Source organism: Rhinatrema bivittatum, chromosome 10 (assembly GCF_901001135.1).
Source record: "Rhinatrema bivittatum chromosome 10, aRhiBiv1.1, whole genome shotgun sequence".
Taxonomy (NCBI): domain Eukaryota; kingdom Metazoa; phylum Chordata; class Amphibia; order Gymnophiona; family Rhinatrematidae; genus Rhinatrema; species Rhinatrema bivittatum.
Genome location: NC_042624.1, coordinates 92,476,912 through 92,493,650, shown reverse-complemented (window position 1 = coordinate 92,493,650; position 16,739 = coordinate 92,476,912). Strand labels below are relative to the sequence as shown.

The 16,739-nt window shown below is 39.4% G+C and overlaps 1 protein-coding gene across 7 annotated transcripts in view; it reads right to left on the bottom strand.

Annotated features, from left to right (window-relative positions):
- Nucleotides 1-16,739, bottom strand: part of ZZZ3 (zinc finger ZZ-type containing 3) — a 136,490-nt gene that overhangs the window by 41,448 nt on the left and 78,303 nt on the right. For all 7 annotated transcript variants that reach the window (XM_029618884.1, XM_029618886.1, XM_029618887.1 and 4 more), the window contains one exon: nt 3,157-3,295. In XM_029618884.1, the coding sequence (XP_029474744.1) occupies nt 3,157-3,295 (139 nt within the window). The remainder of the gene's footprint in view (nt 1-3,156; nt 3,296-16,739) is intronic.

Below are 16,739 nucleotides of genomic sequence, written 5' to 3'. Positions count from 1 at the left end.
CCCAAAGCTACTGTTACTTCTAGACAGATTATCTAGAGTAATGAGATGCAGCTTTGCAATATCTTTGATGGGCATGGCTCTTAGATGAGCCATGGTTCTTACTTGACGAGCCGACAGAATCCAGTATCTGAGGCCAGCTAGAGAGTAGCAAAGTGCAATACAGTCTTTCAGTCACTTGAACAACATGCATTTGGCAAGAGCTATTTTCCCAGTCTGTTAGGTTCATTAGAGGCGAAAAATTGAGAAGTAATGGTTATCCATCTTCAGTTCATATGCCAAGGCCCTTTTGTAGTCCAGTAAATGCAGGGACTTTCTCCTCTATGTGTATGAGCTCACAGAATGAACGTGGACAAAACAATGGCTTGATTCAGATGAAAGACCAAAACTACTTTTGGCAGAAACTTGGAGTGAGTATGGAGCACCACTCTGTTTTGGAAAAACTGCAGGTATGGTGAGAAATGAACAAATGCCTGAAGCTCACGGACTCTTCTAGTCAATACAATGGCAGCTAGGAACTTTCCAGGTAAGGAACTTTAAAGGAAGTTGACTTTAAATGGTTTATAAGGCAGTTTCACTAGTTGTGCCAATATGACATTGAGATCCCATGGCATTGGTGGGCTTGGTGACCAGAGGTCTCATATACCATAAGCCTTTCATGAACTTTGGTAAAGGATGTATGGAGATCAATTTTCAATCCACTTGAACATGGTAAGCCTCAATGGAACTGAAATATCTTGACTAATGACATACTGAGACCCAATGGGGAGAGGAAATAGTAGTGGATCAAAACCTTTGCAGCGCAGGCAAATGGGTCCAAGATCAAAATATTTTCCTTTTAAAACTGTAAGCTCTTCTAGTTGAAGGCTTCCTGGCCCAAAGGGTCTTTACGAAATATCAAGCGGTAGCAGTGGCACACCTTCATTGCCAGGGAAATTGTCCCCTTCCTTACCTGGATGACTGGCTAATGACAGGGCCTTTCCAGTCATGAATGTTTGACTCCCTACAGAAGAATATCTAGCTCTTTCAGTCACTAATGTTCATAATCAATTTTGCCAACTTGAACCTTGTTTCTAGCCAAAGAATCAAGTTCATTGGGGCATGGATAAATTTCCTGGAGGAAACAGCATGCCTCCCATTGGAGCAGGCAATCTGCCTTCAAACCTTGATCCAGGAACCTATTGCAGCAAGATCAAGTCCTGGCACAAGAAGTTCTGATTGTCCTGCAGATCCTATGACTCACCTAACATGTGGATTAGTCAGTGGAATCTCTGCACTCAATAGAATCAGTTGCTTCAGGTCTCACTGCACCCAGTGAGGGTCATTGCAGACATGAAGGGGTCTCTCCAGAGGTGGCTAGACCCAAACATCCTGGAGATGGGAGCTACCTCATCAAGTAATGCTGGCAATGAATGTGTCCACAAGGGAGTGAGGCATGCAAAAACTCCTGAACCCATGAATTTGGAGTATGAGAGTTTTCTAGTGGCAAAGAATTCTCTGATGGATGAGGTATGGGGCCTGAGGGAATCCCCGTAGACCATTCCTCAGAACCAAGAGGCAAAGGACACTAACCACACATTCCCAATGAAGGCAGTGATCAGGGCAGGGTCCTCAGTTGTCTCGGAAAGGAATATTCCTAAGGTACGCTCTAGACAGTGGTGTCTTGTGTTGCTTCCTCACACTGGCTAGATTTCTCCACAGAGAGAGGTGGTTGGGGGCTAGATCCTGCCAATGGGACCTCTGATGGGAGCTCTCATGGTATGGAGGCGAGAGAGACTCCCCTTGAGAGAATAAATCCACCACTCTGAACAAGGGTGCCTTCCTCTGACAAAAAGTCTTCAATTTCACTTCCTGGTCCCGGAGTTGGGGAAAAGACATCCTCCTCTGAGACTAGTGTAAGGTCATCCTCCTCAGAAGCTCCTAGTGGACTCCAAAAGAGCTCCCCTTCTGGGTCAACTGCACTAGTGAATGCATGGAAACCAGAAACAGAGCATATAAGATTTGAAGTCTCCAAACGAAGTCCTTGATCAAGAAGGCAGGATAGAGATAAGGATGGTGACATGGAGAGAGGTAAGCACAATGAATCAAGGCCCCTCAATGACCGTTCTTGCCTCAAGTGCACTAACGGGGCCAGGGCTCAGCGCTTTGATAATGCCAGGGTGCGGAGGGTCAATAGATGGAACAAACAAATGCATTGGTTGAATCGTCAACGGAGACTCAGGGGCCGAGGCCCAGTGCGTTGATAGTGAACCGCTGGTTCAGATGCATGTTACTTTTCTTTTGCATCAATGAGACCCAAGGGGTGTGCAATGAATGGCTCACCAATCCCTGTTCTGACACTTTTGTATCCTCGTCAACCCTGGTAGAATGGTGGATCTGTGAACTGGCACTGTAGAAGGAGGGGAGCTTTGCTCAAGAAGCTCCTTCTCAACATGGCACAGAGGGAGCCAGAGGAGGTCCCGCTCCGGGAAAAAGAACTCAAACTTTTCACCAATCTACACAGATTGGTAAAAAGTCGGAGTTCTTTTTCATATATATATTTTTTATTTATTTATTTATAAATATCTATATATGATAGAGATTATAGATATATGATAGAGATTATAGATATATGATAGAGATATAGATATATACACACACGTTTTTATAGCACTGAAAAGTGTGCTTGAGGGATTGCCGAGGCAGCGAGACAATTCAAAGTGAGTTTAAAGAAGAAAGACTACTACAAAGTACCAAATCAGAAGAGAGATGGTGCACATCCATGCAGAAGTTTGGATAAAAAACATTAAGAGAATCACGAGGCACTATGCATGCTCTGTAGAGCAAAAGCTCTATGAGCTAGAAGAGAAGGGTCCGTTTGGCACTATCTGATGACAACACCCATACGTCATGGCTAATTCAGCAGAGAACAGTTCTGCTTACTCTGAGGACAGTAAGCAAGCTGCAACATATTTTAAATTCTGCAGGCTGTTAACTATTTTTGCAGTCTTGATTTATGTAATATATTGTTGAATGTTTAGTATGACCGCTTTGAACAAGTGGATCTGTGGTATATAAAAAAAATTAAATGAAATATATAGGTAGAAAGATAATGTCTTGGTGATGATCATGAACAATACTTCTTAGCAAATCCTTACAAAAAATATTCCCCCTGGATACCTTCTTTTGAAGATTTTCCACAAATCCAATTGGATCTTTCAATGATTCCCGCTGGCACCTGTCTAAACTTTCTAGGTCTTGAACCGACTGAGTACGTTGAGCCTCAAGTACTGCAATTGTCTGTAACAGTCTCTGATAACTAGAGACAAAGAAAAACATGCTGTTAATGTTCTTTCAACATAAACACCCCCACACTCTGAAATCATCAAAACAGAGAACAAATTAAATAGCAAAATAAATAAGTAAAACTTAAAAAAATATGTTGAATAGTATAAACTTTACAAGAACTGTTAATAAAACAAAGCTGTTATTTTTGTCTTGTCAATACAGAACATCTGGCTAGTGGGCCCAACCAGAGCACATACCAATTATATACTAACATGTTGATATATGTGTATGTGCTCTGGTTGTGATTTTGTGTGTGTAGGGTGTGTGTGTCTTATAATACATTTGAATTTTATGCATTTTTAAGTTAATAAAATTGTCATATCTATTCAAAATATCATTGTAAAACTTATGGGTGTAATTTCAGTTTTTTAATAGTTATATGTTTGTATGTGTGTATATGTATGTATGTAAGTATATATACATGTTAGTATATAATTGGTATGTGCTCTGGTTGGGCCCACTAGCCAGATGTTCGGTATGTATGTATATATATTATATATGTGTATATATACAAATAAACATATATAAAATCACAAATTACATACATATTATATATATACACACAAACATATACCTATTAAAAAACTGAAATTACGCCCATAAGTTTTACAATATTTTGAATAGATATGACAATTTTATTAACTTAAAAATGCATAAAATCCAAATTTATTATAACACACACACACACACCCTATATATGGTTACAATATTCACATCTTATACTAACCCATATCAACACTCATACACATTCACTCATTACCAATACTCACAACCATATTAAGGTAAACTAAGATATACAATATTAAAACTTCTCAAAAAGTTGTGCAATGACTTGGTATCTCTGTATATATGTCACATTTAAATACAGGAATCAATGTGCAAATTTAGACATTCCTTCCACAAGATGTATTTCACAAAGTTTAATTTTTAATCTATTTGTAGAACTCATGTTTTGTTTATTCTCAACTTGTATTTTATTCAGTGTTTGGTGATGAGTGAATATGTATGGATATTGATATGGGTTAATATAAAGTGTGATTCTTGCAACCATATGTAGGTGGTGGTTGGAATAGATTTGGATTTTATGTATTTACAAGTTATAATAAAACTAATATATATTCAAATATATTGTGAAGCATATGGGTATATTCTCAATTTTTTTAGTAGGTATCTATAGATTACGGTATCCATCTCTTGAGTTTTTTTAGTACCGAATATTTATTATATATAGTAACAAATATAAGACCATCTGTCCACGTAGCTCAGATACTTATAATTCCAAGATCATAATCTAAAAGGTTTTCATGTAATTAAACAGAAATGTTAAATAGGAGACAAACTGATTCATTAACGGTTACATGAACAGAATTTTTGCATAAGCCAAAACTAGTTTAATAAAACAATAAAACAATTCACTAACATAAGTAAACCTGAAAAATATTGCAAATGTTAAGAGCATATGTTAGATAAGTGTTTATTATGTAAAATTACATGACCAAAACACACCCATGCAACAAACAAAAAGCTTCCAAACTTGGCCAGGAAAGTTTCTAAATTATATCACCGCAAACCAACAAAGTGATCTCCTACCCCCGCCAGAAAAAAAACACTTTATGGTGTTTGTATATTTGTTTCTAGTGCATATTTAGGCAAAAAATAAAATGTGAAAAGTACAGGCAGACCAAACAAAAAAAACCCCAGGAATATAAAACCAGGAGAATGGGCTATAATTATCCATCTCTAATCACAAAAAGCAACAGAATGATTCTACAAATCACAAAAAAATATTCTGCCAGTATGAGACAGAAAAGGTGATTATAATACATTAAAATGTCATCTTATTTTCCTCTTTCATGAAACATTTCAGAATTGACACAGATTATTAAGCAATATCTAGTACCTAAGTGAAGCCACAATAATACAAGTAAATGTTCATAGCTTGGCGAGATTAGGTGTTGATTCACACATGCTCAGAACTTACGAGAAATTTCTGGCAACACACACTGCTGCAGGCAAATACAAATTAAGTGTATTATGAGGTCCCATGCAACTTGGCAAACCCTTTAATGCAGGTTCATATACATGTCCTATTGCCTGGTGCATTCGCCATTATCAGGTTCATTATTCCTTTTTGGACAGGTGCAGTTGCACTGCTGGCATCAGCAGCATCTGGCATTAACTGGAAAAGCATAAAGCATGCTCACAACATGATGTTATTGCAATCTAAGGGCAAGAAGCCCAAATCATCTGCCTTCATTTCAATCACCACTCAGCCTCATTTAAATATGTTCTTTGTTGCTGGAGAACATGGTCAAGACATCTGACAGCTGGGTTTAAAAGGGGTTTGGACAAGTTTCTAGAGGAAAACTCCACAAAAATATAAGTCAGATAGACTTGGGAAAGCCACTGATTATCTACAGGAGTAAGCCAAAAAGAACAGATCTGCCATGGACCTTTTAGTGAACAGGACTGGCCACTGTTGGAGACAGTATGCTGGGTTCAATGGATCTTTGGTTTGACCCAACATGGCACATCTTGTGCTCATACTTTGAATCACTTGCACAACTCTGCTCTATAGAAAACAATGGGAAAAAACCGCAATAATATAGTTATATCTACATATACCTTGAAAATACAAAAGCAATATCTTATGAAGGTAAAAGCATGAACTGCAGTCTTAAAAAAAGCAAGTGCATCCAATCCATCCCCTTGCAAATAAATCCTTTTCCTATGTCAGCACGCTACCTTCTCTTTAATTGATAAACATTTCTCCTGCTCATAAATCTGTAACATTGACAGCTCAAATGGCAAAGCACATCTTTTTCTTACTCAGAATATTCAATAATGAAACCCAGTGATGCTTTCATAGTCTAACAGCACACAACATTACTCAACCCATCAACATAAGGTACCCAAGAACAGAGGCTGTGGGAAGAAACAAAATCAAAAATATACACAGTACAATGGTTCCTTAACTTAAGGCTAGTCACATGTGGATCTTTCACGGCAGAGACGTTCAATTCAGAATAAAATAAAACATCTCTCAATTTAAGTCTATGAGACAGTACAATTAACATGAAACTACTATTTACCTGATAATTTCCTTTTATAAAGTTAGACCAGGCCAGACCAGTGGATTATGCTCACTATCCAGCAGATGGAGACAGCAATTAGCAGGCTTACTGATGTCACCCCTATATACGTCTGTGCTGACACCAGTTGTCAGTATTTCTATAACAAGCAAACTGTGGACAGATTCAGTAACCAACAATCAATTGAAATCAACCCTTTGGGTTTTTCCTACTTCGTTTTTCTGTTTTTAACCAGTCAACTTCCAGCAGATCAAGGACACAGAATTAAGGAAATTCTTAAAACTATAAAAACACTCACCTGTAGGTCACTATCTATATACATCATCTGCTCTGCAGCTTCTCCGAAATACCTGTAAACCAATTACCCAGGGAGGCTCAAGGAGTACAACAGTACAGGAATACCAATAGCATAAGGAGGGCTCTGACTGTAATAGAGGAAAGGAAATTATCAGATAAGTAGTAATTTCACCTTCCTTTTCATCCAGTAAAACCAGGCCAGACCACTGGGATGTACCCAACAGCAGGAAGCTGCTCTGGTCCCTCACAATATTACCGATGCAAAGGCGGTTTCCCTTCAAGCCAAGACATCTAGATTATAATGTTTGGAGAAAGTATGCAAACATGACCAGGTCACTGCTTTACAAAATTTCCAATGGAGAGACTAAATGCAACTCTGCCCAAAGAAACCACCTGAGCTCTTGTAAAACAAGTCCGCACTAACCTTGGCAAAAGGCATGACAGCATAAACAAACCGCTGTAATTACGTCCTTAAGCCAGCATGTCACCATTGCCAGAGAGGCCACATCACATGCCTGCGCTCCCCCAAACAGAAAAAAAGATGATCATAACGCATAATAGCACTAGTGACCTTCAGAAGTTTAAAAAAAAAAAAAAGTCTCATGTCCAAATGTGTGAAGGAACGAGTCAGCCTGGTTGCTAAAGGAAGGCTGACTATCTTTGTAAGAAATGAAAGAAAGGTACAACTCTGCACTCTTTCCTTTGTATTCAGCAAGAAATATTCCCTACAAGAAAAGTACCTGTAATTCAGACCCCCTTTGAGCTAAACAAAAAGCTACCAGAAAGTCTGTTTTGAGCATAAGCAGCTGCAAAAGAAAGAGACTTCAGAGACGCAAATCTTGGTCCCGCTAAGGATAGGGTCAAGTTAAGGTTCCATGGTGGGACCAGCAGCCAGACTGGAGGCCAAATATGCTTAACCCCTCTCAGGAACTGAGAAACATCCAGATGAGACGAAAGTGGCTATCAACTCGACCTCTATGGCAAGGGGGAGCTGCCATCTGTACTTTCAAGGTATTAAGAGAAACTCTTGAGAGGCCTTCCTGTAAGAAATCCAAAATGAATGGAAAAGGAGCCACTCCATGGATACACCGAAGCTTTCAGCACCAAATATTCTCCAAATCTACACATAAGCCAAGGATGTGGAGAATTTTCTAGCTTTCAGCAAGGTGGCCATCATAGTCATAGAGTAACTCTTCTTTACTAAACGAGCCTGCTTCAAGGGCCAAACTGTAAGACAAAACCAATCCAAATCTTCATAAAGGAGTGGACCCTGGCACAGTAGCTCCTTATTAAACAGAGGATGCAGGGTTCTGTTGTAAAGCAGCTGCTAAAGATCTAGGTACTTCGGACAGCAAGGCCAATCTTAAGCAACCAGCAGGACTAACCCTGGATGCCCAGAAAGCCATTAAAGAAGTTTGTCTATCATGGACCAAGGGGGGCTGTTGGCCACACCTGACCTAGGGCATCAATCTCTGATGAACATGAGTCCCTCTTCTGGCTGAGAAATATGCACACCTTCGCATTCTGGCTGCTCACCATTAGATCCCAAACTGGTGAACCCCACCGTGCGACAATCAGATCAAAGGCCCTCTGACAGAAGGATCATTCCCTGGGGTCCACCACATAACAGCTGAGGAAGTCGGCTTGGACAGTGTCTATAACTGCAATAAGCAATGACAACAGGGCCTGTAGGCTCATTTCCACCCAAGGGAGCAGAGTGTTAATTGCCAATGAAACTTGTGGACTTCAGAGTTTTCCCTTAGTAATTTATGTACATTACCATGGTAGCACCGCTGGACATCATTTTGACTGCCTGACCAACAAGGCAAGGCACATATTTGAGAAGGGTTAGCCGAATAGCTCTGGCCTCTATAGCAATTGATGGATCAGCCTGCTTCCTTGCAACCATTAGCTCTGAGCAAATAGCTGCTGAAAATGTGCCCTCCAACCCTAGAGACTAGCATCTGTCGTCACAATGATCCAGGAGGGTATCATTAAATCCATCCCTCATGTCAGGTGTTCAACTTCCAACCACCAATGTAAGCTCTGCCTTATTTAATTTATTATTTTTATATACCAACATTCATCTGAGATATCACATCAGTTTACATTCAGGTACTATAGGTATTTTCCCTATCCCCAGAGGGCTTACAATCTAAGTTTTGTACCTCAGGCAATGGAGGGTAAAGTGACTTGCCCAAGGTCACACGGAGCAACTGTGGAACTTCAACCCTGGTCTCCTGGTTCATAGCCCGCTGCTCTAACCACAAGGCTACTCCTCTACTCTACATTATATCACTTCAAGCAAAAGCAGTGCACCTCCTGATGTACATTAAAAAAAATGGTGTTATAAAAAAATTCACTATGGGCTGGATTTTAAGAGATATGCAAGGGCGTAGATTTATGCGCACACAAATCTACGCCCGATTTTATAACATGCGAGCGCAGCCGCGTGCGTGTTATAAAATCCAGGGTCGGCGCACGCAAGGGGGTGCACCCTTGTGCACCTTGCACGCGCCGAGCCCTAGGGGAGCCCCAATGGCTTTCCCCGTTCTCTCCGAGGCTGCTCCGAAATCGAAGCAGCCTCGAAAGGAACTGTCCTTCCTCTCCCCCCCCCCACCTTCCCCTATATAACCCACCCCCCCAGCCCTACCAAAATCCCCCCTACCTTTATTTTCTTATTTATGCCTGCCTCTGGCAGGCGTAACTTGCACGCGCCGGCCGGCTACCAGCGCGCAATCCTCCAGCACGACCGCTGTGCCAGAGGCATCAGTCCTGCCCCTGGATCGGTGCCTCGCCCACGCCCCCTTCCCGCCCCTTTTTCAAAGCCCCGGGACATACGTGCGTCCCGGGCCTATGCAAAATAGGCGCGTGTAACCCCCCTGCGTGTGTAAATCCAGCTGGATTTACATGCGCAGGGCTTTTAAAATCTGGCCCTATAATCTTAAAAAGTTACCTATTAACATATTTCTAATTGAATATTTATTTTACATTTTCTACAAAAGCTAGAATCAGATATTTACATGTACTGAATAAGGTAATCTATTGCTTCTTGCCTGCAGTGGGCTTCAGGCAAAATCAGTTGGAAGCACAAATAATCAGATCATTTACTAGATTTACATTTTAACTGTGATTGAACTTCAAAATATAACATACTGAAGATGATGTGACAAAAAATGCCCTAAACTTATGTTTAGCCGCTTGGATCAGAAAGTGCTGTGGATCACCCTTTAACTTATGTCATTAAAATATCCCCCAACATGGTCCATGTTTCGACATATCAGATGTCTTCGTCTGGGCTCAGCTACAAACAAATAAATGTGAGTTAACTATATCAATGATTAAATGTAACCAAATGAAAATAAAAATATAGTACTCACAATTTTCTTACTCATAACCGAAGAGTCACAAACAAGGCAGCATTGCGATGCCCCATTACAGACTGAATTCATATGTACTCTAGTGGTTATGAATCTTAGTTTATCAGTAAGAAAAATGTGAGTACTGTATTTTTATTTTCATTCAGTTATATTTAATCATCGATATAGTTAACACTTTTTTTTTATTTGTTCATAGTTGATCCTAGATGAAGACATTTGAGATGTTGAAATATGGACCATGTCAGGGGATATTTTAACAATTTAAGAGTGATGTACAGAAGGGAGCACTTGCTGAGCCAATTGAAGCAGCTAAACTTAGGTTGAGGGCTTTTCTGTCACATCACCTGTGTGAAATTTTGAAGTTCAACCACAGTTAAAACGTAAAAGCTAGTAAATGATCTGATTATTTGTGCTTCCAACTGATGTTGCTTGAAGCCCATTGCAGCAAGAGGCAATAAAATGACCTTATTCAGCACAAGAAAATATCTGATACTAGCTTTTGTATAACAAACAAATTACATTAAAAATAACACTGATGAACAACATTTTGAAGATTATAGTGAGGTTTTTATTATAACAATATTTTAATTGTGATTTAACATGACATCAATACAAGTATTGTGTCAGTTTGTTACAAAATGGATGAGAACCCCAAGTATGGCAATATTTTCAGGCACTGATAAGAATACAGTAATTAAATATAAGAAACACCCATTCAGTAACCAACACTCATATCAATCTCTCTCCCTCTTTTTTTTTTTAAATCATAAACTACTGATATGCTGCCATCTAGTGGTGCAGATAAATTAAAATCATATTCACCACAATAGAGGCACTCTCTCTCACCTAATACAAAAGGGCAAGAGTCAAAATGTTCCCTTAAGATACACAAGGATTATCAAAAAAACAGATTTCTCAAAGGGCAGGGAGTTTACACAATCATTTAGCTAAAAAGAAAAAAAAGTTTTAAATATTTTTTCACTTTAAAAAGCCTTCAAAGAGAGAAAGCAAACTTTTATAGCAGTTTATAAATGATCCAAGAGTTTGATTTTTTTTTTTGTCCTGTGAAAGCACTGTATTGAGAAGCCTACTTTTATGATATCCCTTGTGTTTCCTTAGGGAAATGTTTGCCTCTTGCCTTCCTGTATTTATCTGTTGGTCTTGGTGGCAGGTAATTTTGTCTCCTTTGGGAGATTTCAATCCTCCTTCAAATGCCTAACAAGAACAGTTTTCTAACATGGTGCACTTAACATTAAAGACCACATCACAACGTCAGATATACAATGAATGAATATCTGCCAAACCTGGAATACCAACATGAAGCAAAGGAATAGATAACGTGGGACACGACTATTGGAATTCATCTTACAGCCAACTATCCCTCACGTCAAGTATATACTTCAAATTACAGAATTACATATTTGAATCTATGAATTTATGGAGGGAAGAAAGTATTAAAGTGCTGGAATGCACATTTTGGTTTCTCTGTTCCTGCTCTTTATTTCCACAGGCAGAAACAAAGGACATCATGCTAACCTCGCAAGATTGCAGAACCTCCAAATGACTGAGAATTCACACACACTCTCTCCAGTTGAGACAATTCCAAAAATGTCTTACTGAAAAACACCAGCAAAATATGAATTAACTTCCTCTTATTTAATAATATAAAACTAAAATACAAAATTATGATAGAGGGCAGGATGTTCCAGACTGGTACAAAGAACTGATAGAACAGGAATTGATAGAACCAAATCCAAATACCCAATTCATTCAATCAGTGGTGATTTACCATGGCAGCAACTCATTGGTTTGATAGAAGTCATGCTTTTTTCCTATTTTCTCCTAAAGGCCATACTCACTAATGTTCTAATTGGGCCTATAGTTATGTAAGACTCTAAGCTGTTGCCTATCTGCTCTATACATGTCTTTTCTGCCTCAGAAGTCAAAAGCATTTATGTTAATGCATCACTTTATATACCTTTGGCCTTTCTAGAAAGCAAACCCACGTCAATCTATGCTCAAACATGTAAAATTTTATAGCTTTAAATAATACTTTTGTACTCTTAATATAAAGAATCTAAATGTCTTTCTTTGCAAATGTTTTTAATTTAGGAGATAAAGGCATCGATGCAAAAATGAGTTCCAAATTAAAGTGATAATTAGAAATGCTCATTAACACTCTATGTGGAAAGTGTCACACAAATTTGTGCAAAGCCTCCCAGTCTACTAAGTCGACACCTGCTCTAGACTGGATACTAAATGATACTGTGCCCACAGAATTAGCATGGTCACAATTAGAACAGATGGAAGTCCCTCCTCCAACCCCCAAAAAGTGATTTCCCCCCACACACACACACACACACACACACACACACACACACATTAGGCAGGGCAGAATTCCCAACAACCCTCTGGAATGCACCTGCCATTACGCAGATGCCCCTCATCTTCACTGGTAGCCCTCCTGCCAACACCACAGCACAGTGCCAAACGACATCTCTTAGCAGCGCTTCATCATGTAACATAGCCAGTTAGCTCACAGATTTCAAGATACAGCTCATGCACAGGCCGATGCAATACAGTGCGCTCAGCTGAGCACACTGTTTTACACACGCTTGGCCGCGCATCCAAAACCCCTCATGCGATTAGTGCGTCCAAACCATAGCGCTCATCATATGTAAACTCATATTAATGAGGCCATTAGCTATTACCCCAGATACGAAAAATTGCTGCGTGGCCATGGCACCCATTTTAAAGCTGCAAATTTAACGCCTGCAGCACTCAAGGGCTGACAAAAAAAGGAAATCATCCTGTGATTCCCTCCTGTTAGTATCCTAGTGATACTAAAGAGGAGGAACTACAGAAAGCAGAATTGTGTGCCGCTCAAGGGCTTAAAAACAAAACAAAAAAAAATTCCTGCTTTCTGTGGTTCCTCATAGGGGGAGCCACAGAAAGCAGCATCCCCAAGGTCTGCCCCAATCGGAACCCCTGCCAGCAGTGAGTGAAGGAGTGAATACATTAAGTGTCGTGCACTTGATATTAATTTATTCACTCCTCTGGCCTGCCTGATTGGTCCCATTCACTGACAAATGTCAGTGAAAAGGACCAATCAGGAACAGCCCTGCCAGTGGTGGGGAAGGAAGCTGTTCTAGATGCACAGCCACTTCTCCTGGGCACCAGGGATGCACAAATTACCCATCGCACATTCCTTTCAGTGCAGCAGCTCATTTGCCAATTGCATCGAGCGCCCAGGACAGGTGGATGTGCGCGAGTTCAAAAAATATGCACTCAGTTTGGACGCATGTTTTTTATGCGCTGATATTGCATCGGCCTGTTAGCGTGTAGCTATTAAATTTAAGTGTGTTATACACGTTGTCTCAAGTCTTTTTTTTTTTTTTTTTTTAGATCATTTATATCCCATGCCCTCCAAAGTTCGGGGTGGGGTACATAAGAACACAAAATTTATAATGTACATAAAACTTAGGAATACATAAAACAAACTACAAAGAGTCTTAGGGGAGCAGTGCTGCTAAAGTAGTATGACAGGTAGGATGAATCATGCGCTGGACTGACAATGAAGGAGATTTTTAAAGGCGAACAGGAAGGTCTTAAGGGCTTTTCTAAATGCTTTGGGGTCATTAATACTGCGGAGATTTAAGGGTCATGAATTCCAGAGTTAGGCTTGCTATACAGAAGGCTCCTTCCCTTGTGGAATCTAACCGGGCTTGTTGTGGTGCTAGAATTTCCAGGAAATGCTGGCTGGAGGAGCAGAACATTTTGCTGGGAGTATATAATTTTAGTGTAGCATTTGTCCAAGGTGAAGTGATATTATGAAGTAAATTATGAATGATGGAAGCTAGTTTGGAAGAGATATTGAATTGGGAGCCAGGGCAAGGCATATAGAACTGGGGTTATGTGATCATAGCTATTTGTCCGGGTTAACATACAAGTGGAAATGTTTTGAATGATCTGTAAAGCATGGATTGTATTCTGTGTTAATACAATATAAAGCGAGCTATAGTAGTCTAATGAGAAGAAGATTTAAGGCTTGAAGAACAGTTCGGAAATCTATAGGATTAGGAAAGGTTTTAAATGGCAAAGTACTTTATTTATTGTATTTATGTACTGTCATTCTATGACCAATCACTGGTTTACAAGAAAAACATATCACAATCATAAAATTATATTAAAAAAAAACCAAAGAAAATTTTAGCATTAACAAAACAATTTAGTATATTTCCTAAATAAAAAGAAAAAAAAAAAAAAAGACCTCAATCATTCGTAATTTTCCAAATCTATCTTATCTCCTTAACATTAACCTAATTTGGATAACTCACCTAGTTTAAGTTAAATCAGTGCTCTCATACACCTGTTTAAACAGCCAGGTTTTCAAATTTTGTTTTTTTTAAACCCAAAAAGTCTCCTTGCAATCTTAATTCACAGGGTAAAGAATTCCATAAATTGGGTCCAGCAATTGATATAGCTCTTTCCCTTACCTTTCTTAAATGTGCAGTTTGTACCAACGGAATATTTAAAAGACCTTTATTCGTAGATCTAAAATTTTGAAGAAACTACGTAATAAACGAGATAGGGAGTTTCATAAATAGCAGGGGGGGTCTATTGTCACTCAGAGGCTGAGATATTTGAAGTGTCTGGTTGTCAAAGTTAAAACCTATCAGGTATATTTTATGGAACGACCTAGAATCAAAAATTTCAATTTCCTTCAGGTTAAAGGCTAAATTGTTGTGTGAAAGCCAACTTTTGATGCTTCAGACACAAAGAATAACAAAATCAGTGGAGGATTTCCAAGAGGATTTTAACAAAAAGAAAAACAGTCGTTAGCATACAGCTTATAAGAGAGACCCAGGGTGGACAGAAGACAGCAAATAAGAACAAGATAGATATTGAATAAGATTGCACGGAGTACTGATCCCTGTATGGTACCGGTGAGTTAAGGGATGCCTTGTAGAAACTGAATGAAGAAATTACTTACCCGATCGGTGCTCCCTTCTAACCTCGCCGGGACGGATTCAGTATGGCAATCCAAGCTGTGAAGACCCTGAATTTAAAGATTTTTTTCTTGCCTGGTGTCGGTGCTTTCAGATCGTGTGCTGGATGGTCTCCAGCTGTGTGTGTGTGTGGGGGGGGGGGGGGGGAGGGGAATTACCTTCACCGCCATGCTTGTTTCTGCACCTGCTGCTTTTTGGCCACACTGGGGGGCTAATTCCACACAGGAACCGACTACCGGACCAAGGCACACCTCTGAGGAATATCAGAGATCAACCTGAGGAATTCTTGACTGGGGGAGGGACCCTTAGGTATCACTGCAGGAGCACGGGGCTCAATCTTCCTTAAGGTAAATTTTGTTTCTTCTCTGTTGTAATTCTTAACACTATTCTAGTGTGTGGGATAGTGTCTGCATCTGCTAGGAGACGGAGAGATGCTGAAGTTACTGCAGGTGTATATCTAGAGTGACGTCAGCTTTGAAATCTGACTCCGTCTCCCATCTGCTAGCAGAAGAGCACAATACCCATTGGTCCTGAGTCTATCTGGCTACACGCTAGGAAAGTTGCGATTCTGACTTGTTGCATTCTATCAGTAAAGTAAGAAGAAAATCAAGAAAGGACAGAACCAGTGATTGCCACATCAGAAAGGCATGATAGTAGGATACATGGTATCAAAGGCAAAAGTGATTTCTAGAAGGATTAGTATTTAAGATGTGCACGAGTCGAAGCCCCTTAAGGCTGAGTCGAAACTAGAGAGCAGAAGAGTTTCAGTACTGTGGTGTCTTCGAATCCAGATTGGTAATGGTCAAGTGAGTGTCCAGGAAATCTTAACTGCTTCAGGATGGTTGATTTGATCATTTTTGTAAAAAAATGTAAGAGAAGAGATTGGTTGGAAATTTGATAGATCTATAGGATCAGCAGAAGTACGTTTTAGGAATGGACAGACTGTGGCTTTTTTAAGAGAAGCAGTGAGATTGCCTAAGAAAGAGTGGGCTCAATGATTTCAAACCATGATGTCTTGAGTTGAATAGGGATTTAGTGAACTTGGTACATTGCATGCTAAATTAATTTTTTAGAGGGCATACTAAAAAAAAAAAAATAAAAAAAGATTTGGCATGAGCTTTTAGTGCATAGTCCCAAAGGCAGGCAAAACAATCACTTGATTTATATGAAAACTGGAATTCACCTTTGGAATTTGTGATTTTGTGTCTATCATTTTATTATTTGTACATTTGTGATTTTATTATGTATGTACACCCTGTAAACAGTTTTGATTATACATCAGTATAAAGAACAGTATATAAAATATTTTAAATAAATAGAAAGAGGAAATTTGTTTCTTCCATTTCGGTGGGTATGTGCGTACCTCACCGACTTTCTAGTACACGTGAAAACACAGATATTATGAGTGTATTTTTAATAATGAGCTATGTGCATATCTTTTTTTGCATGTACTAGAAAACTGGTGAGTCCTGCCAAAACATAGAAACATAGAAACGACGGCAGAAGAAGACCAAACTGCCCATTCAGTCTGCCCAGCAAGGTCTGCACTTTTTTTTCCCATACTTATCTGTTTCTCTTGACTCTTATTAACCTTTTGGTTCTATTTCCCTTCCACCCCCACCATTAATGTAGAGAGC